We start from the raw sequence: 26544 nt of genomic DNA on the forward strand, positions 1-26544 counted from the left end.
GAATGTAATGGGGTTTTTTTCCGTCTGAATGTGTTTAAGACTTTGTTTACCTTTAGCCCTTAGCGCTTTGACTATGGTGCTGCTGCCTGTGGTTTTCTCTGTGTTTGTCCTGCACGTCTTGGATCTGTAGGCGTGTGTGACCCCACACCACCTCTCTGGGACGCTAGTTACACAAATGCTGAGTCATTTCATATTGTCCCACAGGCCTCAGGTCCTCTGTTTAGGTTGTTTTGAAAGTAGTTTTTTAAAGTTTTAGAACAGTTTTAGGTTTACAGAATTATTGCAAAGATAGTACAGGGTTCCCATATAGTCTATACCCAGTTTCCTGTTATTAACCTCTTACATTAGTGTGATACATTTGTCACAGGTAACAAACCAATCTTGATATATTACTGCTAACTAAGTCCACGCTTTATTGGGATTTCCTCAGTTTTCCCCTCATGTCCTTTTCTGTCCCAGGATCCTATCCAGGACACCACGTCACATTTAGTTGTTAAATCTCCTTGGGTTCCTCTTGGCTGTGATGCTCTCTCAGACATTCTTTGTTTTTTATGATCTTGACAGTTGGAGGAGTATTGGCCACATGCTTTGGAGAATGTCTCTCGACTGGGATTTGTCTGGTGTTTTCCTCCTGATTAGACTGTGGTGATATATTTGGAAAGGAAGACCACAGGTCAAGGGTCTGTACCTTCAGTGACTTCTCACTGATGTTGACCTTGATCACAGAGCTCGAGGTGGTGTTTGTCAAGGGTTTTCCCACTGTGAAGTTACTTTTCTTCCCTCTCTTTCCACACTGTCCTCTTCGAAAGGAAGTCACTATGTGCAGCCCACACTTAAGGGGTGGGGAGTTATGCTCCACACCCTTATAGGTGAAGTAGCTGCATAAACTGCTTGGAATTCCTCTGTATGGGGGAACTGTCTATTCTCCCTTATTTATTTATTTATTCAATGATTTATTGATGTCAGTATAAACTCATGCATATTTATTTATACTTTTGGGTTATAATCCAATACTACTTTATTTTATTGCTCAAATTGATCCAACTTTGGCTCCTGGGGGCTTTGTCAGTTGACTTCTGTACCCCTTTGACACACCCACATCACTGTGGGTCTGGGGTTTTGGAGGGGGTAGTACTTTATTACTTCCTAACGCTATAAGATGTCCTAGGCTCATCTTGTGTATTTCCCGCCCCAGTTAATAGTTAGTTAACTGAATAGTTAATAGAATCAGCCATTTCTCCAAGGACCTCTGGTTCCTTTTATTGGATAATGGTGTTAGAAATCAAGATCTGGGTGCTAGGTATGTTCATTGCTACTGAATTGTTGTTGCTTCTAGTCACTCTGCTGAAGGGCGAGGAGATGTGTGTGTGTGCTAACTCATGTGTATACACATTATCTATAAATATCTGTGTATGTAACAACCTGTATCTATATGAAGCTGAAGATGAGTTTATGCTGATGTCTCCAACTCTAAGGCATCACCACGTGGATCACTCTAGCCTCCTCCCCTTGCTTGTCTGTAACCTTCCGGTGCAACAGTGGGAAGCCTGCCATTTGCTACTCATTTTCTTACTTAGTCAATTCCAATATGCAGACATAGCGGTTTCAGAATTGCTCACCTGCGTTCTCTTGGGGAACAACTTTATCAACTAGAGTACAGCACTATGTACGGATCCTTTTGCCTTTAGTCCTGCAGACTCTGCTTATTTCCAAAGTGACTGAGGTCAGCCCCTTCAACCCCTACCTCTTTCAGTGAGGTTATTACATACACTTGTGATGCATTTAGCTTCTCATGCTGCATTTCATCCTGGGACCCCCTAATGTCCTAAATGTTTTTTTTAATTTGCATACATCAGGGTTTACTCTTTGTGCTGTAAAGTTCTGTGGGTTTTGACAACTGTTTAATATATTGTGCTCACCATTACAGTATTATGCAGAAGAGTTTCCCTGTCCTAAAATATCCCTTGTGCGTCACCTATCCTACATCCACCACCCCCACTCCACACCCCTGCCACGCTCCCGGCAATCGTTGTTTACTACCTCTGTAGTTTTGTTTTTCCAGAATGTCACAGTATGATTGGAATCATACTGTATGTAGCTTTTTCAGACTGACTTCTTTCACTTAGTAATATACACCTTAGATGCATCCATGTCTTTTTCTGGCTTGACAGTTTATTTCTTTTTATTGCTGAATAATAATTCCATTGTATAGATATAATACAGTTTATTTATTCATTATCCCATTGAAGGGCATTGTGGTTGCTGCCACTTTTCTGAGATTATGAATAAGGCTGCTATAAACGTTTACATTCAGGTTTTTGTGTGGATGTAAGTTTTGTGTAGACGTAAATCAGTTGGGTAAACACTGAGGAGTGGGATTGCTGGATCATATTGTAAGACTGTCTTTGGTTTTATAAGAAACTGCCCAACTGTCTTCCAAGGTGGCTCAGACCACTTTGCTTTCCCACCAGCAATGAATGAGCACTCCCATTGTCTGCACCCTCACCAGCACTTAATATCATCAGTTTTTTGCATTTTAGCCATTCTAATAGGAGTATAGCAGTATCTCATCATTCTTGCAATTTACAATTTCCTATTGAAAAGGATGTTAAGCATTCTTTGTATGCCTATTTTCCAACTGGGTATTTTCTTTAGGGAGTTGTCTTTTTATATCTTTCGCCCACTTTTTAATTAGGATGTTTCTTTTCTTATTGTTGAGGTTTAAGGATTCTTTGTACATTTTGGATACAAATGTTTTATCAGATATATGTTTGCATATATTTCAGTTTGTATCTCATCTTTTTACTAACAAGTCTTTCACAGAGCAGAGGTTTTTAATTTTAATAAAGTCTAACATTGATTTTTTTCTCTCATGGATCATGCTATTTGCATTGTATTCTAAAAGTCATCACCAAACCCAAGGTCATGCAGAATTTCTCCTATGTTTTCTTCAAGAAGCTTTATAGCTTTTTATGTTATATTTATGACTGTGGTTCATTTTGCATTAATTTTTGTGTAAGGTGTCAGGTCTGCATCTAAATTTTTTGGTTTGTTTTTGTATATGGATGTCCAGTTGTTCCATTGTGGACATTTATTGAGTGGCTATCCTTCTCCATCGAATTGCCTTTGCTCCTTTGTCAAAGATCGGTTGACTATATTTGCATGGATCTATTGCTGGGCTCTCTAATCTGTCCCATTGATTTGCGTGTCTCTTCTTTTGCCAGTACTGTGCTGTCTTGATTACTCGCAGCCTTCTAGTGAGTATCGAAACCAAGCACTGTGAGTCCTCCAACTTCATTCTTCTTCTTCTTCTTTTTTTTTTTGGTAAGGAAGATTGACCCTGAGCTAACATCTCTTGCCAATCTTCCTCTTTTTGCTTGAGGAAGATTGACCCTGAGCTAATGTCTGTGCCAGTCTTCCTCTATTTTATGTGGGATGCCTCTGCAGCATGGCTTGATAAGCGGCGCTAGGTCCGCGCCCAGGATCCAAACCTGCGAACCCCAGGCCACTGAAATAGAGCATGCAATTGTAACCACTCTGCCACTGGGCCAGCCCCCAACCTCATCCTTCTTCATCGTTGTGTTGGCTATTCTAGATCTTATCCTTTCCACACAAACTTTGGAATCAGTTTGTCAAATCAGCAGAGTAGCTTGCTGGGACTTTGGGATTATTTGGAATCTATAGATAAAGTTTGGGAAGACCTGACGTTTTAATAAGATTGTCTCCCAGTCCACCAACACAGACTCTCTCTCCATCTATTTAGATATTTGATTTGTTTTCATCAGTTTTGTCATTTTCCGCATATAGAGCCCATACATATTTTATTAGATTTATACCTAAATTTTTCATTTTTAGGTGTTATTATAAATGGATTGTTTCTATAATTTCAAATTCCAATTAATTATTCATTGCCAATATATAGGAAAGCATTTGACTTTCATATATTAAGCTGGATCCTGTGACCTGGTATAGCCTCTTAATAGTTCAGGAGTTTTTTGCTTGGTTCTTTGGGATTTTCTGCGTAGAAGACCACGTCATCTGCAAACAGAGAGTCCCATTACTTCCTTTCCTAGCTGTGTACGTTTCTTTCCTTTTCTCATCTTACTGAACCAGCAGGACCCTTAGGACGATGTTGACCAGGAGTGCTGAGAGACGACAGCCTTGCTTTGTTCCTCATCTCAGGGGACATCATCCAGTCTCTCACCAGTAACTACAGTGTTAGCTCTGGGCTTTTTGTAGATGTTTTCCTCTGTTCAGTTTTTTCATTCCTTTTCCTTTGTGCCTCAAATGGGATCATTTATATGGACCTATATATGACACTAATTCTTTCTTTTGCTGTATTCACTGTGCTGTTAAACTTATAAAACAAATTCTTCACTTCTTGAGTTGCATTTCCATTCAGTTCTTTTCTATCATTTCCATTGATCTGGTAAGATTTACCGTATATCTACATACGTTTTCCATCTTTTGTGTAAGACCCTATAACTTATGTGGCCCATATTGCCTGCTTTCCATGTGGGAGGATTTCACGCAGCTCCCCTGCCCTGCGCCTGCCTTCAGGCACCCCCAGCATGCACTCAGGGCAGGCCCCGTGATAAAGGACTGCGGGTGGGTGCAGATGCACCCTCTGCTGGGGGCTCCTGGCAACCCCAGTCCCTCACGCCTGCCCACATGCAGGTGCGAAAGGCTTGTTAAAACTTCCTCCAGCTTCAGCTCTCCTTCCAGAGGAGTCTGCCCTCCTCCTGCCTGGTGGAAGCCAGAGGTGACAGCAGCCATAGGTCCCTCCTCTCCTGGGAAGGGCTCACCCGTTTCTGGGCTCCGGCTCACGAGGGCTCTGTGCCCTCAGCTTTGTGGTGGGCTTCTAAAAGCGCTCGTGTTGTCACTTCCACAGCTTGTTAGGGTGGGAGCCACAGTCTTGTTTAGACTTTCTGCATCCTAATCGGAAACAGAAATCCCTTCTCCGCCTGGTCCTCTCTTGGGCCAGAGGTCAGAGGTCCTTCCAGTCCACTCTTTCACTGAGGGTGCTGCCCTTTGAGGTCCAGGGTCTAGCTCCTTTTCCCGAGGCTCTGGGTTCCTGAGATTGGCAAGCCCCCATGGGGCAGCCATGACAGCACCACTTATCACTTAGTTTCTGTTTCTGATCTGCGGCACTGTCCTTCTCTTCTCTGAAGCTCAGATTTCCCTTTAAACAGTTTGTGTTAATATATGTATCCTGCAGCAATTTCCTCCTGTCTCCACTGCACGGGGCTCTGTGAGGGTGGGGCCCGTGTCAGACCCTTATCTGAACCTTCAGTGCCCACCACCAGGCTGGCTCGTAATAATCAGCAAATATTGGATCAATGGACAAACGAGTGGCAGATGGGAAGAGCAGCAATCAGCAGGTGGAAGAGAAACACCTCTCCCCACGCACCCCAGATCACATTTCATAAATGTTCCCTTGAATGGCCAGGACCCCAGGCAACACCCAGCATTTTCAGGGCTCCCCACAGTCTCTGCAGTCTTTGCAGCCAGGGCTGAACCAGGTCCCAGCCCTGGCCCCAGCCCTGGCCTGGACGAGCCCCTGTTCCCTCCATGTGCCTCTCGGGTGGGGAAATTCACCCATAAGCCAGGTCTGAAGGTGGCCAGGCCGGGCGTGCCCTCTCCCTGGACCTTCGCCTCCCCCTTCCATCCATCTTGCCCTTTTGCCCCCCTAAGCCCCTCTCCAGGCAGAGCTGACAGCCTGCCACGGAAGCTCCCGATGCTGACCACGCAGTGCCCGGCCCCTGCCCCATGCGGTGCAAGGATGGAGGCAGGGTGGCTCTGCAGCTTCAGCAGAAAGTGCAGGTGGAAGGGCTGGAGCTGTGGGTGGCCAGTGGGTCAGGAAATGACCCCTCCACAAGACATCCTTTCCCCAAAGGAGCCTATTGTTCCTGCTGGCAGGGCGCCAGGAGCCGCCCATCTTGCATGGGGTGCCCATGACCCCAAGGTAGAAGAGGACATCAGAGGGGACTTGCTTAGGGGACAGGCGGTCCTGCCTCAGGAACCCACTGGGCCCAGCAGATGGTGGGGGCTGGAGGGTGGGGCAAGGAGGCCCTCCCTGCCCTCAGAGATGAGCTATGCTGCGGCCCTGTGTCGTCTTGGTTCCCTGGTGACCAGCCCCCGCTAGATGGGGAGAGGCCTCCTCATGCAGCGAGCCCCTGGAGCACCCAGGACCCCAGCCCTGCAGGAGAATGCCAGTGCCGTCCCAAGGAGGCCCCAAGGCGCCTGGAGGAGCAGCGGCTGGCTGGAGGCCCGAGAGCTGAATGCTGTGTTTCTCCCCAGGGAAGCAGCTGCCGCTCTCTACCGGCTGGCTTCGCTTCTCAAAGGAAGAGAAGAGCATTATAGAACGAAAGCCCCGAGGTAGCCCTGCCTCCCCTGTAAACACCCCGGGCGGCCCGGCCCTCTGTGGCATGGCAGGGAGCCTGCGGCCGGGCCGGGTTCCACAGCAGGCCAGGGTGTGCGGCAGGAGGGCGGGGCCCTGCCTGGGGCAGCCAGAGTCCCCAGGGAAGAGAAGACGGTGGCAGAGACACAGCCATGAGCACCCGCTGGATGCAGGATGCTCCCTGGGGGCGGGAACCCGCACGAGTTCCGTGGCACCACAGGCTCTGGGCACTGTCCCCGAGGCCAAGCAGGTGCACATTTCTACAACCAGCCGGTGCTGGGGGCAGTGGTGTGCTGAGAGGGGCAGCACAGGCAGGCTGCCTGAGGAGCTGGCCCCTGACAGGGCGAGAGCTGGCTGGGCAGACAGGCGGGAGGGCAGAATGGCCGGCTTCACCCCTGGGGGCCTGGGGCAGCTGTGGGGGTCAGTGGAGGCAGAGGGCGTAAAGGGGCTCCCAGGTCACTGCAGGGGTCGGGCCAGAATGAGGCTCACCGCACTTTAGGACCCCGGCCTGGGCCACCCGGGAAGATGTGGGCTGTCCTGCAGACCTGCCCTCAGGGCCCAAGGCTGGTCCACCCACGGGGGCTGGAGGTGGCCTTGAAGCCTGACCCCCCCACACACACAGCAGACTTACCCCACCCGGCCTCACCCTGTGCCCCCACCCCTCCTGTGCCCCATCCTCCAACCTGCAGCCACCCACCCCACCCTGCCCACCTGTACCCACCCGGCCTCTCCACGTGCTCACGCCGCTCCTTGTCCGCAGCCGTCAAAGGGCCCAAGGACTTGGACGAAATCTGCACCACCCCTGGCTGTGTGATGGCAGGTAAGCCCCTTCCCTCCACCTACACAGCTGGCCCAGGGGCCGGGGTTCCCGGCGATGCTGGCACAGGCCTGCCTGAGCCCAAGGGGGCAGCCCCGAGACATGGCTGTGGGGCCGGTGGGCTGACCTGGGCCCTGCACACAGGCAGGGGCTCAGCAGTGAGGGGAGGAGGCGGGTGCTGCTCTGATTTCTCACCCCCCGTGCCCCTCTGGGAAGCCGTCCCTGTGCCCCTGAGGCCCCTGTGGCCTGGAGGGCACAGCACGGGGACCCCGGGGCTGTCTCCTGCATTCACAGAAAGGGCTGGCGTACATACATCCTCTCTCAGGATCCCTCCCAGGAACCTGCCTATAAACTGGGGGCGTATCTGCTATTTGCAGATGACAAAAAGTGGTGAAAACGATGTGAAGAAACACAATTGAAAAAACTCAGAAATGCATTTTTTCTGCCCACGTTGGGGTCGTGGACGGGTGCCCACGGTGGTGCCTCCTGTGAGGTTCCAGTCAAGCAGAACAGAATTCAAGGGAGGGTCCTGGGTGGGGGTCCCGGGTGCTAGCCCCCCCACTACACTGACAAGTAAGGGGACTCCAGGGGCAGTGTGGGGGTGAAAGACCCTGGCGGGGGGCTCATGGGGGCAGGGCCACCAGCTGAGCGCTCCTGTGAGCCAGGCAGCCCCAGCCCATCACCTCGGCCCTCTTGTCCCACTGCTGCCGTCCCGGATTTGCAGATGTGAAAATGGAGGATCAGAGAGGGCAGGGGAGTTCGAGGTCGTGCGGCTAATAAGTGGTAGACCCAGAACTTGAACCCCTCACTGCTGACCTCCCTGAGGCTCAGAGGGGGGACCGATGATCCCAGGAGCACACAGCTGCCACCGAACATCCGACTCTCCATGGGGCCGCCCACAGCTGGGTCTCCCCTCTTGCTCTCCACCCCTGGGGACGAGCAGCCGCCAGGATTATCCAGAACATGGACGCGTCCAAGGAACCGTGTGACGACTTCTACGAGTACGCGTGCGGAGGCTGGCTGCGGCGCCACGTGATCCCTGAGACCAACTCCCGCTACAGTGTCTTCGACATCCTTCGAGATGAGCTGGAGGTCATCCTCAAAGGTGGGAGCAGCCGCCACCGTGAGGGCTGGAGCAGGGGGAGGCTGTGCATCTGCTGCTCTTGTGGGCGGGCGGTGGGGGGACTGAAGGACGGCCTACTGAGCTCTCCTCTGTCCGGTGGGCACAGGGGAGAGGGAGTCGCCCCGGATAAAGGCCCAGCACAGCAGAGGGACCCCTCCCAACGAGCGCGTGGGGCACGAGGACCTTTGACCTGGCCCCCAGCAGCCACCTCAGGCCTCTGTCTAGCTTTCTCCTCTGCCCACAGCGGTGCTGGAGAATTCCAACGGCAAGGACCGGCCGGCCGTGCGGAAGGCCAAGATTCTGTACCGCTCCTGCATGAACGAGAGTGAGTGCGGGTGGGGCTGCGGGGAGGGGCCGAGGCGGGGGCTGGCCCCTGGGGCTGCCCCTGCCAGAACCCCGTTCAGCTCCAGAACCCCACAGCCCCTGCAGCCTACCACAGTGGACTCATGCCAGAGGGTTGTGTGCTTTGCCCCCCACCTGGCCAGCAGGTCCAGGCTCCCCGTGGGGCATGGACCTGCTGCAGCTGCCTGTGACCCCACTCACACCCTGACCCCAGCACAGGCCACGTTCTGTTCAGGCAGGAGGAAGACAGTGAGGGGCCTGCCTGGGGGCCCCAGGGAATGCTGTGTGTGTGTGTGTGTGTGTGCATATGTGTATTGTGTATTGTTAAACAAAAACAATATTTGTGACACTTGTTAAAGACGGTCAGGCAGACTTCCTTCTGGACCATTGTGGCATGAGGGCCACCGCAGTGGGGGAGGAAGCTCGCACTCAGCTCTGAATACAGCAGGGGCAAGTTGGGGTTTGTAGCCAAGGAGCAGGGTTGGGGGCAGCGGATGGAAGATGACTAAGCGTAACATCAGGGGTGAGTGGGATTCTGGCTGAGCCCCCCGACAGGAGTCTTGCTGAAAGGCACCTGGGGGTGGAGGGGGTGGGGACCCGCTCAGATATCCAGGGTGGAGGGTTCTTGCTGAAACTGGATTTTACAAGGAAGTGCACAGATGGGCCCAGCAGAAGGTGCAGGGGCCTGACTAACATGGGTCAAGCAAAGAATCTCTGTCAGTGTATGTGGTGTGGATGTGCGTGTGTACACATGTGCATGAGTGTGCATGTATCTCTGTGTGTGATCCACTGCAGCGGCTTCCCTGAGTTTTGTCCCCACTTCCAACCAAGGGCCAGCCAGAGAAAGCCGAGCGTGCCCCGGCCAGTCACGCGGGATGCCCACTTCCTGTCAGTGCCCCCAGCTTCCTGGGCCCTCAGCCCCCTCGGGGGCGCTCCTGGAGCCCCCTTTTCTCCACCATGAAGCTCCCCTCCCCTGCCTGCCTTTGAGTCTGGCCAGATCAAGTGAGGTGGCCGGCCTCCCTGCCACTGCCCGCCCTGCCACTGCCTGCCCTGAGGGCCCTGCTCTCCCTGGGCGGCTCCCCTCGTTTGACTCTGCATTCCCACCTTCATCCCGCCTTCACTTTGTCTTTGAGTGAAATTCTCCTAAGCTTCCTGCCTGATCATGGCTGCCAGGAGAAGTCAGTCTTACACTCCATCGGCATGTTTGGCCATGATGCCAGAGCTCCCCTAGTCTGGCCCTGAATTCGTGCCCCACCGTCCCCTTCCAGAGCGCCCAGGGCCGCCAGTTCCTGCCCCTTTCTGAGCACCCCTGGGTGGCTCTGAGCCTCTCCTGCTAGTGGCCACAGGGCCTCCCTCAGTGGCTCGCTCACCCCCCCATGCTCACCTGCTTGCAGCTCCCAGGCCTGTCCCCCCGCCCGCACTCTGTCCTGGTGGCTCCCACACTTTCATCAATCCTCAGGCCCTTTCATGCTTGCGTCCTGTCTCCACTCTTTCCGGGCCCTTCTGGGACCTGTGCTACAGAGTCTGACGGGAGGGGTAGGCTGTGCACTGGGCACGCGGTGTCCCACGGGTCTGCGTGATGGCAGTGTCACACCCACCAGGCATCTGGGTGAGTGACCACTCCTTCCCTTCTCAGGTGTCATAGAGGATCGAGGCTCTAAGCCCCTGCTGGACATCTTAGAGGTGGTGGGTGGCTGGCCAGTGGCCATGGACAAGTGGAACGACACCGTCGGTAAGGAAAGCTAGGGCCTGGTGGCAGCTGAGGGTGCACCCATCCAGGCCGGTGCTGGGGCATTTGCTGTTGGCAGGCTCCCTGTGGCTGGCCCCCTCCAGTCCTGCAGAGGGGGTCCCTTCCCGAGCCGTAGGGAGGACTGGTTTCCCAGACCCAGGGCTCCTGGCTCTGGGCGTGTGCTCTGCTCTCTGCACTCTGCCCCCACCTCAACCCCAGGTAGATGCACGGGGCGCACCAAGAAGCTGGCAGCCTCGGGCACACAGCGCTGCTCTCAGGGCCCTGCTGTCCCCAGTGGACTGTTTGGTGATGCGCATCCCAGGGTTCCCCAGCCTCCAAGGCCCACAAGTGTGCTCACCTCCCTGAGCTGGGCAGAGGTTCCCCACGCCCCCTGAGCTCTGGGCTCAGAGGCCGGGACTCACCGTCCGATGAGGGCTGGGCTGGATCCCGGGGCCCAGCGGTCTCCAGCATGGGGCACTGACCCCCAGGCCCCAGGTGGGAGCTGGAGCAGCAGCTGGCCGTGATGAACACGCAGTTCAACAGGCGTGTCCTCATCGACCTCTTCATCTGGAACGACGACCAGAACTCCAGCCGCCACATCATCTACGTACGAGCCATGCTGGGGGGCCGGGGTAGGCCGGGTCCCCGTGCCTGGCTGGGGGCTCTCACAGCACAGCGGGGAGACGGCAAGGCCGTGGCCAGAGGGGGCAGGCGAGACCCGGCGTGCTCCTGGGGCCCTGCTCTCGTCCAGGTCTGTGATTTGGGGGCCCCGCCTCCACGAACGGGGTCCTGATGAGAGAGGTCCTGATGAGAGGGGCTGGCCCAGGTGTTGAGCTGGTTCTCAGGACCGTCCAGGCCTTTGGCACCAGGGCAGGAAGGCTGACCTCTGAGAGCCACCACTGGCAACAGCTAGCAGGCCAAAGAGAGGCCGCATGGTGAATGTCCACACCACTCTGGGAGGGCGAGGGCGCTTCCAGGTCCCACGGGTGGCCTGCACCCGCTCAGCCACCTGAGGCCCAGCCTGGCAGCTCTCGCCCAGCACTCACAGAGCGGGGCTGGGCACCTGCCCACTCTACAGCATCGCCCCCTCCAGGTGGAGCCCGTGTTCCCGCTGGGCACAGTCGGTGGGGGGGCTGCCCGCCTCAGCCAGGCTGTGGGGACCCCCACTCTTCACCCAGGTTCACACCCTCTGTGTCTCCAGATAGACCAGCCCACCTTGGGCATGCCATCGCGGGAGTACTATTTCAATGAGGGCCACAACCGGAAGGTGAGTTGGGCTGGACCCCAGCGCCCCTGGCACTTCTCAGCCTGCCCCTCTGCTCTGGGTGCCCTCCTGCTGTCACCTCAGGGCCCACCTGTGGCCCAGCTCTCCACGCATCACCTGGCCCACGCCCCCACGTCTAGCCTCTGTGAGCACCTGCGGGGCACAGACCCAGCGCTGAGGGCTGGGGACGCAAGCGGGCACCTCCGCCTTTACCGCTGTCATAGGGAGTGTCCCTAAACACCCGATGCCAGGCTCAGGGACAAGCGCGGCTTGGCCTGGCAGCCCCAGGGGGCACACCCTGCCATTCACAGCCCATGGCGCAGGACTGCAGTCCACAAGGCCGGTTTACTGCGTGGGGCCCAGAGGGGTCTGAAAGCGGGCCGCCCGGCCCTGGGCTGCTCCCTTAGCCATTCTGCTCCTGCGTCAAGCGAGGAGAGAGACGAGGAACTAAATAGTGGCAAGGCAGGCAGGACCTGGGCCGCGGGATTTGGAGGGCAGAGCCAGGGAAGGAAGGACAGGGAGCCGAAGTGAAAAGGCAGGAGGCGAGAAATGATGGGGAAGCAATATGGTGGGCCTCCTGGAGCAGGCAGGCTCTGAGTTAGGCTGTGAAGGATGGATCCAGCCAGGAGAAAAGACCAGTGTGGCCAAAAGATGCTGTGGAGTGGGGCCACGGGGCTGAGAGAACCAGATCAAGGAACCTACCTCAGAGTAGCAGGGACTGGGGCACCTGGAGGCCTCAAGCCCAACAGCCCTGGATCAGACCCAGCAGCTGCCAGCGAGACTGGCCTGGGGGCATCAGCCCAGCCTGATGCCAAGGAACGAGAAACCCGAGGAGGTGGCCTCTGTGGCTCCTCCAGCAACAAGGAAAGCTCCTCCCAGGATGAAGGGTGAAGAAGGCAGGTCCAGAAGGGCAGACATCCTCAGGACCCAATTCCGGACCCTCGGGCTGAGGGGAGCCTGGCTAGGGCAGCCCACCCTTCATTCTGGCACCCCATGGCCCTGGACCTTTACTGCCCACCCACTGTGTGCCCAGCACTTTATATGCAGCCATGCAGCCTGGCACAGTGGGTCTCCTAATGTCGTGGAAGCTCAGGGACATGGGGTCATATGCAGAAGGATGGAGTAGGGGACCCAGTCCCGAGCCATCTGGGGGCGGCCTAAGCCACAGGCCAACTCGCAGGTCTGGGGGAGGGAGCACAGTCCACCCGCGTTGCTTGGCAGGCTTGTCCGGGACTGTGAGCGACAGCAGAGGGCTCCGGCCTGGGAGGGCGTGGGCAGTCTGGAACGCCCCCATCCCAGTGAGCTTCCTGGGGCCTGTTTATGTCATATGCCCACCCCCAACCCCACAGAGCTCCATGGGGGCCAAGGTGGCCGAGGCCTCCAGACTCCGTCCCACGTCCTTTGGCCCAGGTGCGGGAAGCCTACCTACAGTTCATGGTGTCGGTGGCCACGATGCTGCGGGCAGACATGAAGCTGCCCAAGGACAGCCACCTGGTGTGGCAGGACATGGTGCAGGTGCTGGAGCTGGAGACGCAGCTGGCGAACGTGAGACTGTATCCCATGGTGGGGGGTGGTACCTGGGCCCTGGCCACCCCTGTCTCCCACGTGACTGCCTGGCACCGGGTGCAGGCCACAGCCCCCCAGGAGGAGAGGCACGACGTCACAGCCCTGTACCACAGGATGGACCTGGAGGAGCTCCAGAACAAGTTTGGCCTGAAGGTGAGCCCCGGCCACCCACGCCACCCCGCCTCTCTCGTTTAAGCCTTAAAAATACGCCCATCCCTGAGCAGGGGGCCATGTAACTGGTCACCCAAACCTGGACACTTTCACATCAGGACAGCAGGTGTCAGCTGGGTTGTCTGGGGACACAAGGACACCCTATCTGTGAGGTGGCTGCTGCAATGACCCCACTTTTCCAAGAAGGAAACAGGCTGGGAGGGGCTGCTGACTTGCCCGAGTTAGGGAGACCCCAACCCAGGGCCCTCTGTCCCCAAGTCCTGCTCAGAACCCCGGCCTGGCTCTGCTCCATGGCTCTGCCTGCCACAGACCCAGGCGCCCTCCCCTCCCCAGGGGCCTGGCCTCACGCTTAGGGGCTGGGGGCTAGGCAGGAGCAGCCCAGCGAGGGGAGGGGGAGCCCCCCCAAACTCACTCAGGGCCCTGACTGACCTGAGTGGCCAGCCTCAAGGGGCCTCCTCCTGCAGAAGGAGGGGCAGGAATGAAGTTCTAGCCATGGCCAGCTGAGGGCCCAGTCAGAGGGAGGAGGGTGAGGGTGGGGACAGCACCCAAAGTCAGAGGGAAGAGGACAGGGGTGGGGACAGGACCCAAAGTCAGAGGGAGGAGGACCCTGCCAGGGGCTCACAGCACCTGGTGTCCAGAAGCCTCCGTGGCCCCAGGATCCTGCTCCTTTGTCGCTGGTCCCCACAGGGCCCTGCTGGGACACCCCGTCCCCAGAGCAGCCCAACGGTCGCCCAGCGAACCAAGCAGGCAAACCCCGCCTGGAGCTGTGCTCCAGTGCAGCAGGGACAGGAAGGCGAGTGCCAAGGTCCCAAGGCAGGGCCTGCAGGCGGCCGGAGGCAAGAAGAAGCCGGGCAGGTGAAGGGTGGACAGCGTCGGACCGTCAGGGCACTGGCGTTGATGTTGCGTGAGATGGTTTGGGCCACAGATGGGACAAGACTTGACTCTCATCCACGAGGATCTGGCCTCCGAGGAGACAAGCTGAAGGGGACAGGGGCAAGAAGCAGGGAGACTCATCGGAGGCTGCAGTGCCCCCCGGGCAGGGATGGTGGCCCTGGGATGAGTGGTGACGGAAGTGGTGAGAGGGGTGCCTTCCAGGTTTATCTGGAGGCTAGAACCCACAGATCTGCAAACGGACTAAATAAGGGAAGCGAGAGGAGGAGGACTCACGTGGCCTGAAGCTGCCGTGGGGTGGGCACGGGAGCAGGTTGGGGGGGTGGGGCTGAGAACCCAGGGTTTGGGGTGTTTGGTTTATAATGCCCTATAAACGCTTAGAACTGGCACAAAGTGAGCACGTCCACAGAGCCCCTCCTCAGATCAGGACTTCAGCCACTTTTTTTTTTCAAATTGGCACCTGACCTAACATCTATTGCCAATCTCCTCCTCCTCCTCCTCCTCCCCAAAGCCCCCTAGTACCTAGTTGTATATTTTAGTTGTGGGTCCTTCTAGTTCTGGCATGTGGGACGCCCCCTCAGCATGACCTGATGAGCGGTGCCACGTCCTCACTTAGGATCCGAACCAGCGAAACCCTGGGCCACTGAAGCAGAGCACGGGAACTTAACCACTAAGCCACGGGGCTGGCCCCATCCACTTCTGACACCCACCTCACGCCCCTTCCCCCGCCCGCCTCCCCAAAGCAGCCACCACCAGCTTCTCCCACCACGTGCCGTGCTCGCTCACATGGGGCTTCCTAGGTTCTCCTTGTGTGGGTGAGGCTGCGTCCCGTCTCGCCGCGGCACGGAGCCCCCTTCTACTCGTCCCGCTTGCCGTGTAACCAGTTCTGACAACTCCCAACAGTTAATGCCCCATTCTGCTCTTGTTGAACCTCTCGGTCAGTTCCAGTTCTGGACTTTCCCGAAGAATGTAGCTGTGCTCATTCTTGTGCACTCCCTTGACACGCACGTGTGTGCATTTTTGTTAGGTTCACCCCTGGAATGAGAGGGCCAGGTCACAGGACAGGCGTACATTCAACTTGAGTAGACAATGCCAGACCTCTCCCCCAGGTCTTTGTACAGATTTACGCTCCCTGACAGTGGTGTGCGGACCCTGCTGGCCGGTGCTTGGAGTGTCCCTTCCTTTCCTCCTTGCCATTCTGGTGTATGTGCTGTGGGATTTCATCTGGGCTGAATTTGACTCTCCCTGATGGCCGGGAAAGCTGAGCACGGTTTCATGCTGACTGGCCACCGGTGGCCCTCAAGTCTCCTGCCGTCTGCCCTGCTGGGGTGTCTGCCTTCTCATTGCTTTTTAGCATTCTGTACACGTCAGCTTCACCCCTTGGTCAGTTGATGTGGAACAAATGTCCTCTACACCGGAAGCCTGCTTTGTCACTCTGATAATAGCTCTTTTTATTTTCAAAGGAGGTTTTAAAGTAGTCCAATTTATCAACCTATCAAAGATGGGTCAGTCTTTTCTTTATGGCTGGTGTTCTTTGTGTCCTGCTTAAGAAATCTTCGCCTACCCCCCAAGGTCGGCTGGGTCTGCAATCTACCTTGAGTTGATTTTTCATATGGAGTGCAGTGAAGCAAGTTTCATTTCTTCCTTATGGATGTCCGGATGACCCAGCACCATTTATTGGAAAGACTCTCCCTGAGCCACGGCCACCTGTGTTAAATCAAGCTTCTGTGTGAGTGTCTGTGTGTGCCTGTGTTCATGTGTGTGTGTTTCTGAACTCTCTTCTGATCCATTGGTCCGTCTGTCCGTGTGCCAGCCACCCACCATGCCCGCCGCTATGGCTTCACAACCAGTCTTGACATCCGAGAGAAAGCCTAACAACTTTGTTCTTTAAGAATCTCTTGATTACGCTAGGCCTTTTACATTTTCTTATAAAACATAGCAGTACCTAGCCAATTCCACACAAAGAAACCTACTGAGATTTTGACGGGGATTCTTTCAATCTAAGCATCAGTGTGGGGAAGATCAACATCTTCATAATGTTGAGTCTCCCAATCCATGACCCTGATAGACACTTGTGTATATTTATGCTTGCTTTCATTTCCCTCAATAAATTTTATAGTTTTCTATTTCAAAGCCTTACATTTTTTTCACTGGATTTATTCCTAGGTGTTTGTTTTTTTATATTACTGTAAATAGTGTCATTTTGTAGTTTATCTTATTGCTTGTTGCTAGCACACAAAAGTGTGACCTTGTATACAACGTCTTTACTCAATGCACGGATTAGTGCTGGCGCTTTATCTGTAGATCCTTGCAGATTTCACGCACACAGAATCATGTCCTTCCCTTTCAACACTTACTGATTTTATTTGGGGTTTTTTTTTGCCTCATTGACCTGGCTCAGACGTTCAGCCTAATGCTGAAGTCATGACAGTAGACGTCCTGTTTCCTTCCTGATCTCAGAAGAAAAGCTTCCAACATTTCACCATTAAGTGTTTGCGAGCCAGCCCCGTGGCCGAGTGGTTAAGTTTGCACTCTCCACTTTGGCAGCCCGGGGTTTCGTTGGTTCGGATCCTGGCACAGACATGGCACCGCTCATCAGGCCACGCTGAGGCCTGATGAGCCTGATATCCAACTACGATATACAGCTATGCACTGGGAGGTTTGGGGGACAAGGAGGAACAAAAGAGATCAGCAACAGATGTTCGCTCAGGGCCAATCTTTAATTAAAAAAGAAAATCTGATTCAGCCTAAAAGTTGTTTTCAGAAAAAAAATTTCATGTTTGCTGTAGAGTGTTTTGTAGATTCCCTTTATCAGATTTTGGAATTTATCTTCTATTTCTAGTCTGCTAAGAGTTTTTATCATGAATAGGTAGCAAATTTTATTAAATGTCTGTCTGCATCTATTGAAATTATCATATGATTTTTCTCCTTTATTCAGTTATAGTGAATTATATTGACTTGATTTTCAAATGTGACACCAAACTTGAATTCCTTTAATAAATCTAATTTGGCTGTAATGTATTATCCATTTTATATAGGTGTGGATGAATTCTATTTGGTAAAATTTTGCTTAGAATTTTTGTATCGATGATCATAATTGAGATTGGTCTATTATTTTCTCTTCTTGTAATATCCTTATTTTGGTATTAAGGTTATTCTTAGCCTCATAAATCAAGTTGAAAAGGAGTTTTGCTTTTTCTCTTCTCTAGAAAGTTTAAGTAAGATTGGTAGTCCTTAAATGTCAGATAGTAGCCACTGGGAAAGCCAGATGGGTCTGGAAATTTGTATGTGAGAATATTTTAAAGATCCAGTTTATTGCTTATAAAAGTATTTCTATTTTCTATTTATTTTTTCATTTCTTCTTATTTCATTTTTGCTAAGTTCTGTTTTTCCAGGAGTTTTCCCATTACACTTTGGTTTTCAGATGTATTGCCATAACTCTTATCTTCTCAGTCTGTAGGCTCTGTAGTAATGTCAGTCACCTTTTTCCTGACTCTGATTATCTGCACCTCCTCTCTTATTTCTTGAACATCTTTGATGGGGGCTGGGTTCCTAGATGCCCAGGAACTGTGTCTACGTCTCTCTCTCTCCTTCTTTCCCTCCACTCCCTCTTTCCCCAGGGATTTAACTGGACTCTCTTCATACAATCTGTGCTATCCTCTGTCAAAATCAAGCTGCTGCCAAAAGAAGAAGTGGTGGTCTACGGCATCCCGTACCTCCAGAACCTTGAAGGCATCATCGACATCTATTCAGCCAGGTGAGGCCAGGGAAGGTCTCAAGAGGCCCCAGTGTCTTTGCCCCTGGTCTCTCCCCATCCCCATCAGCTCCACCTCTCAGGAGAGGATCCCATAGAGCATTTACCCTGCGGCGTGAGGGGCACGAGGGGGTTAAATTTTAGTGGCCAATGGAGCCTTACATTAGAGATGTGAACCCCTCCTTGGGCATTTCAAGCAGCCGGGGCAGAGGCAGTATCTGGGAGGCTGTCTTGGAGGTTTTCTCCACTGCCCTGAACCCCTTGCTCTGGGTGGAACCTGCTGGCCATGGGCCCACAAGCCATATCCAAACCCCACTCCTCCGTCCTGTCCCCTGCCCTCTGCCTCCTGCCACAGGACCCTGCAGAACTACCTGGTCTGGCGCCTAGTGCTGGATCGCATTAGCAGCCTGAGCCAGCGATTCAAGGACGCACGTGCAAACTACCGCAAGGTGAGCAAGACCCCCAGAGGCGGCGTCTGCCTCTGCCCCAGGCCTGGCCCCTCGTTTGTTCATTCTATTTACGATATTGAGCGCCTGAGGCCGTTGGACAATAAGTAGTCAACAAACTGGAGACCTGCTCTTTCAGAACCAACAAGTAGGACGTGAGGGCAGTGACGAGGGCAGGGAGAGCCTCTCCGTGGAGGTGACTCTGAGACCTTAAAGCAAGAATGACCCAGACATGGGCAGATTCCCAGAGAGCAGAATCAGCGAGTGCAGAGGTCCCGAGACAGGAACCCCCCAGGCCACAGAGGGAAAGGAAGGAGATGAGGTCAGGGGCCAGCAATCGTGGGCCAGAGCAGTGCATGGATTCCATATGCGCTGAAAGCCAGTGGTAATTAAGAGTGGAAACCAGTCTGAAGTCCTGCTTGCGTGGTCATTCTGGCTGCTGGGGTGGCACTGTCGGATTGAAGGCAGGAGACCCACCGGCAGGCCCTGTGGTCCTGGTGGCTATTCCAGGGCAATAACCAGAATATTGTCATTATCAGTGTTCTGGGTTGGGGCTCAGAGTGGAGGCAGGTGCCATCCTCCAGGTGGGGGGTCGGAACAGGGCGTTGGCAGTAGATGGAGGTGTGACGACAGTCGAGGGACAACTACAGCTATGAAGATGAGAGACCGGAAGTCAGGGGGTCTCCAAGGTCCTCACCAGAGGAATGGGGTGGGTGGAGGCCGCCTCTGGGACAGGGAGACCAGGGCAGAGCGGGCCAGGGCAGGTCAGAGCTTTGGCAGGTTGGGTTGAAGACACTCTTAGCCAAGCATCGGGCGGGAGCTGAGTCTCGGGGCTCTGAGGAGAGGGAACGAGTCACGCTGACTTACTAGGGGGCAGGAACCCCACAGCCCAGGAAGGTGTGGCTGGACACTGGGCAGAGCTCTGGCCCGGCCAAGATTCCGGCCAGGAATCTGATGGGGACATATTTCCATCTTCTGCCCCTGCATCCCTAAGCACAGACCAGCAGACATTGTTATCGCCCCTTTGTAAGTAGGGAACCAGGGCCCAGAGAGCTGGTGGCTGGTGGCCAAGCTCGACGTGGCCCCCAGGGTCTGCTCCTGGTCAACACCAGCCTGTGCTTTGGGGGTGGGGCTGGAGTCCTTGAGGGCAGAACCTGGCCAGACAGCCAAGCCAAGGTGGTGAGGGCAGGGGACAGGGAATAACCAGGGGCCAAGTAAAGCGTCTACCACCAGCCCAGGGTAAAGACCCAACTCCCTTCAAAACTGCATGCTCCGGCCTCCCACACCACAGCCAGCATTCAAAGGCAAGTCTGAGTCCACCTCGTGTCCCCCACCGGCCTCCAGGCACACCGAGGCCGAGGACCAGGTGTATCTGCTCCCCTCATTAACCCGGGGCCCCATGAGGGCCCAGCGGGAAGTAAATGTTGGTAAATGCAGTACAATGACTGAAGGAAGGAATGGCCACACCAGGCGCTGTACGGCACGACGGTGGAGGAGGTGCGCTGGCGGGAGTGTGTCAGCTATGTCAACAGCAACATGGAGAGCGCCGTGGGCTCCCTCTACGTCAAGAAGGCCTTCCCTGGAGATAGCAAGAACGTGGTGGGTGCTCTGTGCTCTGATGTGGTCAGGCAACCTTGTCTGTGGCCCATCCCCCCAGGCCAGGTGCAACCTCCCCACAGGAAAGCCGATGGGGGGGCAGGTCACATGGTCACCACCCCACACTGTGACTCTGGGCTCCCAGCTAGGGGTCCCCGCTCATCCCCCAGCAGCCTCTGTGCATGCTCAGTGATACAGGCAAGGGGACGCACGTTTGCTCCAGTGCCCCATCAGATGTGGGGAGCTGCCCCAGGCCTCTGGCCCCCACTCCCGACCCTGCAGGCCCACCTGAGAAAGGTGTGCGTTGTACAAGTTTGAGTCAGGGGCGGGCAGGCAGCAGTGGGGACCCTGTCCCAGAAGGTCATTCCCCACACCACACCAAGAGAGGTACACAGCCAGGGCAGTGCTTTGTCCAGACCCCTGCAGAGATCCCCAGGGCTGGTCCCCCAGGCACGAGGGCCACACACTCTCCCAGGTCAGAGAGCTCATCAACAAGGTGCGGGCCGTCTTCGTGGAGACCCTGGAGGAGCTGGGCTGGATGGATGAGGCGTCCAAGAAGAAGGCCCGGGAGAAGGTGGGTGGACGGCTGGAGTGCCACAGTCAGGGCCTCCTACCCGGAGAGGGCGGTCCCAGGGTGGGGGCATGGGGTGACTGTCAATCTTCACACCCACATTAGAGACGAGGACGAGGCTGGGGGGGGGGGGCTCATTCAGGAAAGGGCTGTGGGCGGAGGTGGGACTGGAAGCCAAGCCTGGGAGACCCCCCAGCAGCCCTGGGAATAGGTGGGGTGGCCATGGCCTCGGGGAGCAGGGTGCCAGGACCCAGCAGAGGCCCCACTGAGCCAGTGTGACAAATGGCAGCTGAGCAACTCCACCCAGTCCTCACCCCACCAGACCCCTGGCTGGCTGTCAGGTCTGAAGGTCGGCCCCGGGCCAAGCCCTTCCACATCCTGTCCTCACAGCCTGCAAGGAGGGGCCGAGTCCCTTAGCCCCTTACCCACATGGTTGGGGGGGAAGGGGGCAGAGCCAGCATTCCCACGGTGGGGTGGGCACGGACCAGCCATCCTTCTATTCCTCAGGCCATGAGCATCCGGGAGCAGATTGGGTACCCCAACTACATCCTGGAGGACAGGAACAAGCACCTGGATGAGGAGTATTCCAAGGTGCGCCCCCACCAGCGGGGGGGGGCCCTCAAGAGCCCCTCACCCTAGGTCGATCTTCCCTGAAGCAGCCCCATAGACCATGAGCTCTCGAGTCCCTGGGGGTGGTGCTCTGTTGCTAACCCGGCCACCTCACCATGTGTGGGGGACGCTCCACCCAGCGTCACCCTGTAATGGATGAGGAAACCGAGGCCTGGAGGACTAAGGAACTTGCTTAGTCATGTAAATGCGCGGAGCCAGGCTTGGCCCCCCGTCCACCCGCACTCAGAGCCTGTTGGCCATGGGCAACAGGCCCCCCCAGCACCCTGGCCTCCCTGCCCCACCTGCCCCAGGCCCCTGGCGGACCCCACCTGCGTGCCCGGCACTGACCGCCCCTCTCCTGTAGCTGCACTTCTCAGAGGACCTGTACTTTGAGAACGGTCTGCAGAACCTCAAGGCCAGCGCCCATCGGAGCATCAAGAAGCTGCGGGAGAAGGTGGACCAGAACCTGTGAGTGGCACGGCGCGTGGGGGCCAGTGGGCTGGGTGCCAGGCCAGCAGGGGAGGGCAGCTGGGTCTGACACAGAGCCTTCTGTGCCCTCTGCTTGCGGGGGCCCCGGGAAGGAGCCAGATCTTTGGACTGGCCAGGACTCTGCCTGGCTGTCGGCCACGCTGGTCCCACAGCTGCAGCATGAAGCTCATGGTGGGCTCTGCTCAGCTGGTCAGGAGGGAGGGCCCCAGGAGACTCGGGCTCCAAGTGAGTGGCTTGTTTATCACAGCTGGATCATCGGGGCCGCTGTGGTTAATGCGTTCTACTCCCCAAACCGGAACCAGATTGGTATGTTCACCCCTCCCCGCCCACCCCAACCCCTCCAGTGCCAGAGGAGAGCGGGCAAGGAGCGGCCCCCCTCCCCTTCCTCCTGGGCCCCCCGGCCTGTGCTCAGAAGGGGAGTGGGTACCACCTCTCCTGCCTGTAGGAACTTCACCCCGTCACTCCCCTGCAGGGAATCTTCGCTCCTGTGTGTGTGTGTGTGAGTGTGTGTGTGTGTGAGCAGGGCAGAGGTCTAGAGGGCGGGGGCAGCCAGACCCTTTGCCCGAAGGCAGCAGAGAATGGTGGGCTTGAGTCCCGGCTCTGCCACTCACTGGCCCTGCCCTCTGGGCTTCTCAACCTCAGTTTTCTCATCTGTAAAGTGGGGCGCATGTCATCCCCTCAACCTCCCAGGCTGTGGGATTAAATGGCAGGACCCCCAGAGGCCCTGGCACACAGATCTGCTCACTCACAGCTTATTCTCTGCCCCCCACCCCCGGGCAGTGTTCCCTGCTGGGATCCTCCAGCCCCCCTTCTTCAGCAAGGAGCAGCCGCAGGCCTTGAACTTCGGGGGCATCGGGATGGTGATTGGGCACGAGATCACCCACGGCTTTGACGACAATGGTAGGGGGGGCTGCCTGGGCAGTCAGAGCTGCACCTCCAGTCACAAACACACCCCTCCACTGAGCAGCAGCCCCAAAAGGGGACTGAGGGCCAAGTCGGACCTCCAGAAAGGGGCCCTGGGGCTGTCCATCAAACCCCCTCATTGTTTGTGGGGACACCAAGACCCAGGGCATGGACAGGACTTGCCAGGTCCCCAGGGAGCTAGGGTGGCACAGCAGGTCCCCAGGGAGCTAGGGTGGCACAGCAGGTCTTGAATGGCAGGCTCAGTCCCTGTCCAGTGCTCCTGCTCCAGGCAGAGGGATGGAGGGGAGGGCACAAGGGCCCGAGCACCTGATCCTGACTCATCTCACTAACTGGCCACCCCCGAGCTGGGTCTACGAAATGGGAACAGTGGCACTGCCCAGCACACCTGGGAAGCTCCTGGCCCTGGCCTGGCACAGAGCGTGGCCCAGTGTCATTCCAGAGCAGGCAGCGTCCTCCAGTCCAGGGATGTGGTGACCCAACACTCCGACCTCCCACCGCTGGGCAGGGCCACCCTGCCTGGTTCTAGCGGCCTGTGACGTGCACAGGGGCTCCGGCTGCATCCCAGGAGGGGGTTTTCCCACAGGGCTCAGGCATCGGGACCTCCCGAGGGCAACCTGGTCTCCAGGTCATATGCTCCCCTCACCTGGGGTTTAGAGAGTGTGGACATCAGGAAGGGTCATTAAACCGTGGTGCCTCTGGGACCCAGACCCCAGGCCCTAACCTCTAGGGTGGAAAGGAAGACCACCAAAGCCCTCCCTCTCCAGGGGCCTCAGCAGCCCCGTGACCCGGTGCCGACTCCTGCGAGCAGGCTGAGGCCCTTCAGGGCCCATTCGCTGCTCAGAAACATGAGCTCTAGATACGGGGGTTCCCAGGAGGACACCTGGGGGTGGGTGGGGGGCAGCGTGCAGGAGAGAGCCAGCCTCTGCCCCCTGCCCAGGCCGGAACTTCGACAAGAACGGCAACATGCTGGACTGGTGGAGCAACTTCTCGGCTGAGCACTTCCGGGAGCAGTCCGAGTGCATGATCTACCAGTACGGGAACTACTCCTGGGACCTGGCCGACCAGCAAAATGTGAGCCCGCCGCCAGCAGCGCGGTTGGGCGGTTGGGCCGTCTGCCCCCACCGACCCCGCTCCAGCCTGGCCCGGGGGAGGGGAGGAGAGGAGCCAGGGCCCCCGCTGCTGGGCCATCCTGTCTCCTGTGTGCAGGTGAATGGGTTCAGCACGCTCGGGGAGAACATCGCTGACAACGGAGGGGTGCGGCAGGCATACAAGGTGGGCCCCTCGAGGAGGTGGGGGACGGACCCTCGGTGTGGCAGAGGCTGCCCCTGCCGGAGCCGAGGCACATCCCAGGACCCTTCTCCGTCTGCATGGGGAGGCAGTGGTGCCCCGGGGGAGGCTGCCTGGCCATGTGCATGGGCACCATGGCTGCTCTGCCAGCATCTACCCAACCTTAGCTGGGGCCTCCGCACCCTGGGGAGGTCACTGTCCATCTCCAAGTAAGACAGTGACAGTCACTGCACGTCCGCTGGCCTCAGCAACACCCCTGCACCTGCAGCCTCAGGTATTGGGCACCAGGACTCATTCTAGGTGGGCACCGTGTGGCAGGCTGCCCGGGCAGGGAGTCCCCGGAGTGCCCAGCCAGGGCAGGCGGTCACATGGCCACTGAGTAATTAAGGTGGTGAGTGCCCGTCCCTGGGGGCGCTCACAGGCCCCTAAGCTGCAGAGGCAGGACCCCCACTGGGGTAGCCTGGCACCAGACCTCCATTCTGCCAGTCCTGGCCAGGCTGGCGCTGTCCCCTGGAGGGAGGGCAGGCCTGGGCCCAGCACCCATTTGGTGCCCGCAGGCATACCTAAAGTGGAAAGCAGAGGGCGGCAAGGATCAGCAGCTGCCAGGACTGGATCTGACCTACGACCAGCTGTTCTTCATCAACTACGCCCAGGTAGGAGCCATAGTCCCCGAGCGACCTGCCCCCCCCCCACCCTGCCACGCCTCGCAGACTGGAAACCAGCTCCCCACTCACATCTTTGGAGGGCCCCCACTATGGGCTGCCTCCAGGGGCACCGTGGGCAGGCAAGCCAGCCAGAACCAGAACAGGCCTCAAAGGCTTCCCGGAGGAAAAGGAAGGACCGGGGGTTGGGGCTGAGGATTCATATGAGGCTGTAGAGGAAGGGCGGGAACCTGCTGGCTTCCCTCCGCCGCATCAAAAAGAGCAGCCTGGGACCAGAGGGACTCCTTTGTGCCTAGAGAGACCACCACACTGTCCCTCCCGCCACCCCAGGCCCGCCCCGCCCCCCAGCCCCGCAGCCACGCCCCTCGTGCGCCCACAGGTGTGGTGCGGGTCCTACCGGCCCGAGTTCGCCTTGCAGTCCATCAAAACTGACGTCCACAGTCCCCTGAAGTACAGGCAAGTGATCCCCGCGCCCCCGCCCCCCGCCCCGGCCCTGGCCGGCGCAGTCTCAGGCCCCTCCGTCCGCCCGCAGGGTGCTGGGCTCGCTGCAGAACCTGGCCGCCTTCGCGGACGCGTTCCACTGCGCCCGGGGCACCCCCATGCACCCCCAGCAGCGATGCCGCGTCTGGTAGCCAAGGCCGAGCCGCGCTGCGCGGTCCACGCCCCGCCGCCGCCCGGAGGCGTCCGGTCTGCGCCCAGACGGTGCAGCGGCGGGGACCGGCGTGCGCTCTGCGGCCTGGGCCGCCAGCGCCCGGACACGGAGACGGGGCGAGCAGGCCCGGCCGGCGCCCCCGCCACGCCCGCCCGCCGGGGCAGCGCCGCCCCATCGCAGCCTTGTAGACGCGTTTGACTGTCTTCCGCCCGCTCTCCAAAGCGCGCCCTCGTCAGACGTCCACGAGCTTCAGTCTTGAGCTAAGTAAACGTTTCAAAGAAGTCGGCTGCCTTGTGTGTCCAGGAGGGCCCAGGGTGGGCGGTCAGGGTGGCAGTGCCCCAGAGGGTGTGTCCACCTCTGTCCACCGACTGCATCTGGCTCTCCCCAGGGTGCCTGTGCCAGGGACACAGCAGTGACCAGGATGCCTTCAAATGCCAGCCCTCGGGGACCACAAGTTCAGACAGGGGTAGGGGGCTACTGACTCAGGAGGGAACTGGCGGGGAGGTGGGTGGAGGAGACCCTGGAAGCCTCAGCACAGAATCTGGATTTGGGGTTTTGTGTAACTGGAAGCCAGCGGAGGGGTTAAACCACAAAGGGACATCATCACCTGCCCTGAGTTTTTAAATGACCAATGAGAGAAGAAGTAGGGCAGGCAGGGGGGGTGGTGGGGAGCAGAGAGGTCAGCTAGGAGGCCACTGTGGTCATCCAGGCCGGGACCAGGGGTACAGGGAGGTGCTGAGAAGGTCTTCTGAACCCACTGGGAGGAGAGAGCCTCTGGGAGCCGGTAGGGGCAGGAGTTCTGCTCTGGAGCCGGTTAGGCTCGAGGGGCCTGTTTCCCTCCTGAGGGAAGGTGTCGGGGGAGGTGGACATACCAGCTGGGCCCAGCAGGGTGCAAATGGCGATTCTCACATCAGCGAAGGTCCACCCAGCAGACTAGGCCTTTCCTAAAAGTCTGTGACTGTCCACCAGAATCCAGTGTGTGGAATCGAAACCATCTCCTCCCTGGAAACCCAAGTCGCTCCCACCGGACGTGAGCACTGACCCCAGCCCCTCTGGGCTGGGCTCCTGTCTGGGGCCTGAGGAGTTTCCTGACCCCAGAGCCCAACCCCATCGTCCTGTCCTGCCCCTGGGCCTGTCCTCAGACCCCTGGCCCTCACGTGCCAGAAAGGCTGCAGGGGCGCATCCCCTCACCCAAGGAACAGCGGTTCTCCTACTCGGGAAGATGATGCCTTGGGACCCGCAACTGCCCCG

General features: G+C 57.0%; 1 protein-coding gene across 1 annotated transcript in view; it reads left to right on the forward strand.

Moving 5' to 3' along the window:
* The window catches only part of MMEL1 (membrane metalloendopeptidase like 1), a 34934-nt gene extending 8466 nt beyond the window's left edge, over positions 1-26468 (forward strand). Inside the window, exons 2-23 of the mRNA XM_070511291.1 lie at positions 6301-6395; positions 7178-7220; positions 8161-8322; positions 8585-8665; positions 10319-10414; positions 10900-11018; positions 11613-11678; positions 13086-13220; positions 13305-13394; positions 17924-18060; positions 18413-18506; positions 19974-20102; positions 20575-20673; positions 21178-21261; positions 21644-21747; positions 22016-22074; positions 22549-22668; positions 23630-23763; positions 23899-23964; positions 24537-24632; positions 25021-25097; positions 25174-26468. Of these exons, the coding sequence (XP_070367392.1) occupies positions 6301-6395; positions 7178-7220; positions 8161-8322; positions 8585-8665; positions 10319-10414; positions 10900-11018; positions 11613-11678; positions 13086-13220; positions 13305-13394; positions 17924-18060; positions 18413-18506; positions 19974-20102; positions 20575-20673; positions 21178-21261; positions 21644-21747; positions 22016-22074; positions 22549-22668; positions 23630-23763; positions 23899-23964; positions 24537-24632; positions 25021-25097; positions 25174-25273 (2186 nt within the window). The 3' untranslated portion in view covers positions 25274-26468. The remainder of the gene's footprint in view (positions 1-6300; positions 6396-7177; positions 7221-8160; positions 8323-8584; positions 8666-10318; positions 10415-10899; positions 11019-11612; positions 11679-13085; positions 13221-13304; positions 13395-17923; positions 18061-18412; positions 18507-19973; positions 20103-20574; positions 20674-21177; positions 21262-21643; positions 21748-22015; positions 22075-22548; positions 22669-23629; positions 23764-23898; positions 23965-24536; positions 24633-25020; positions 25098-25173) is intronic.
* Positions 26469-26544: the final 76 nt, after the last annotated feature.

Source organism: Equus asinus, chromosome 5 (genome assembly GCF_041296235.1).
Source record: "Equus asinus isolate D_3611 breed Donkey chromosome 5, EquAss-T2T_v2, whole genome shotgun sequence".
NCBI lineage: Eukaryota > Metazoa > Chordata > Mammalia > Perissodactyla > Equidae > Equus > Equus asinus.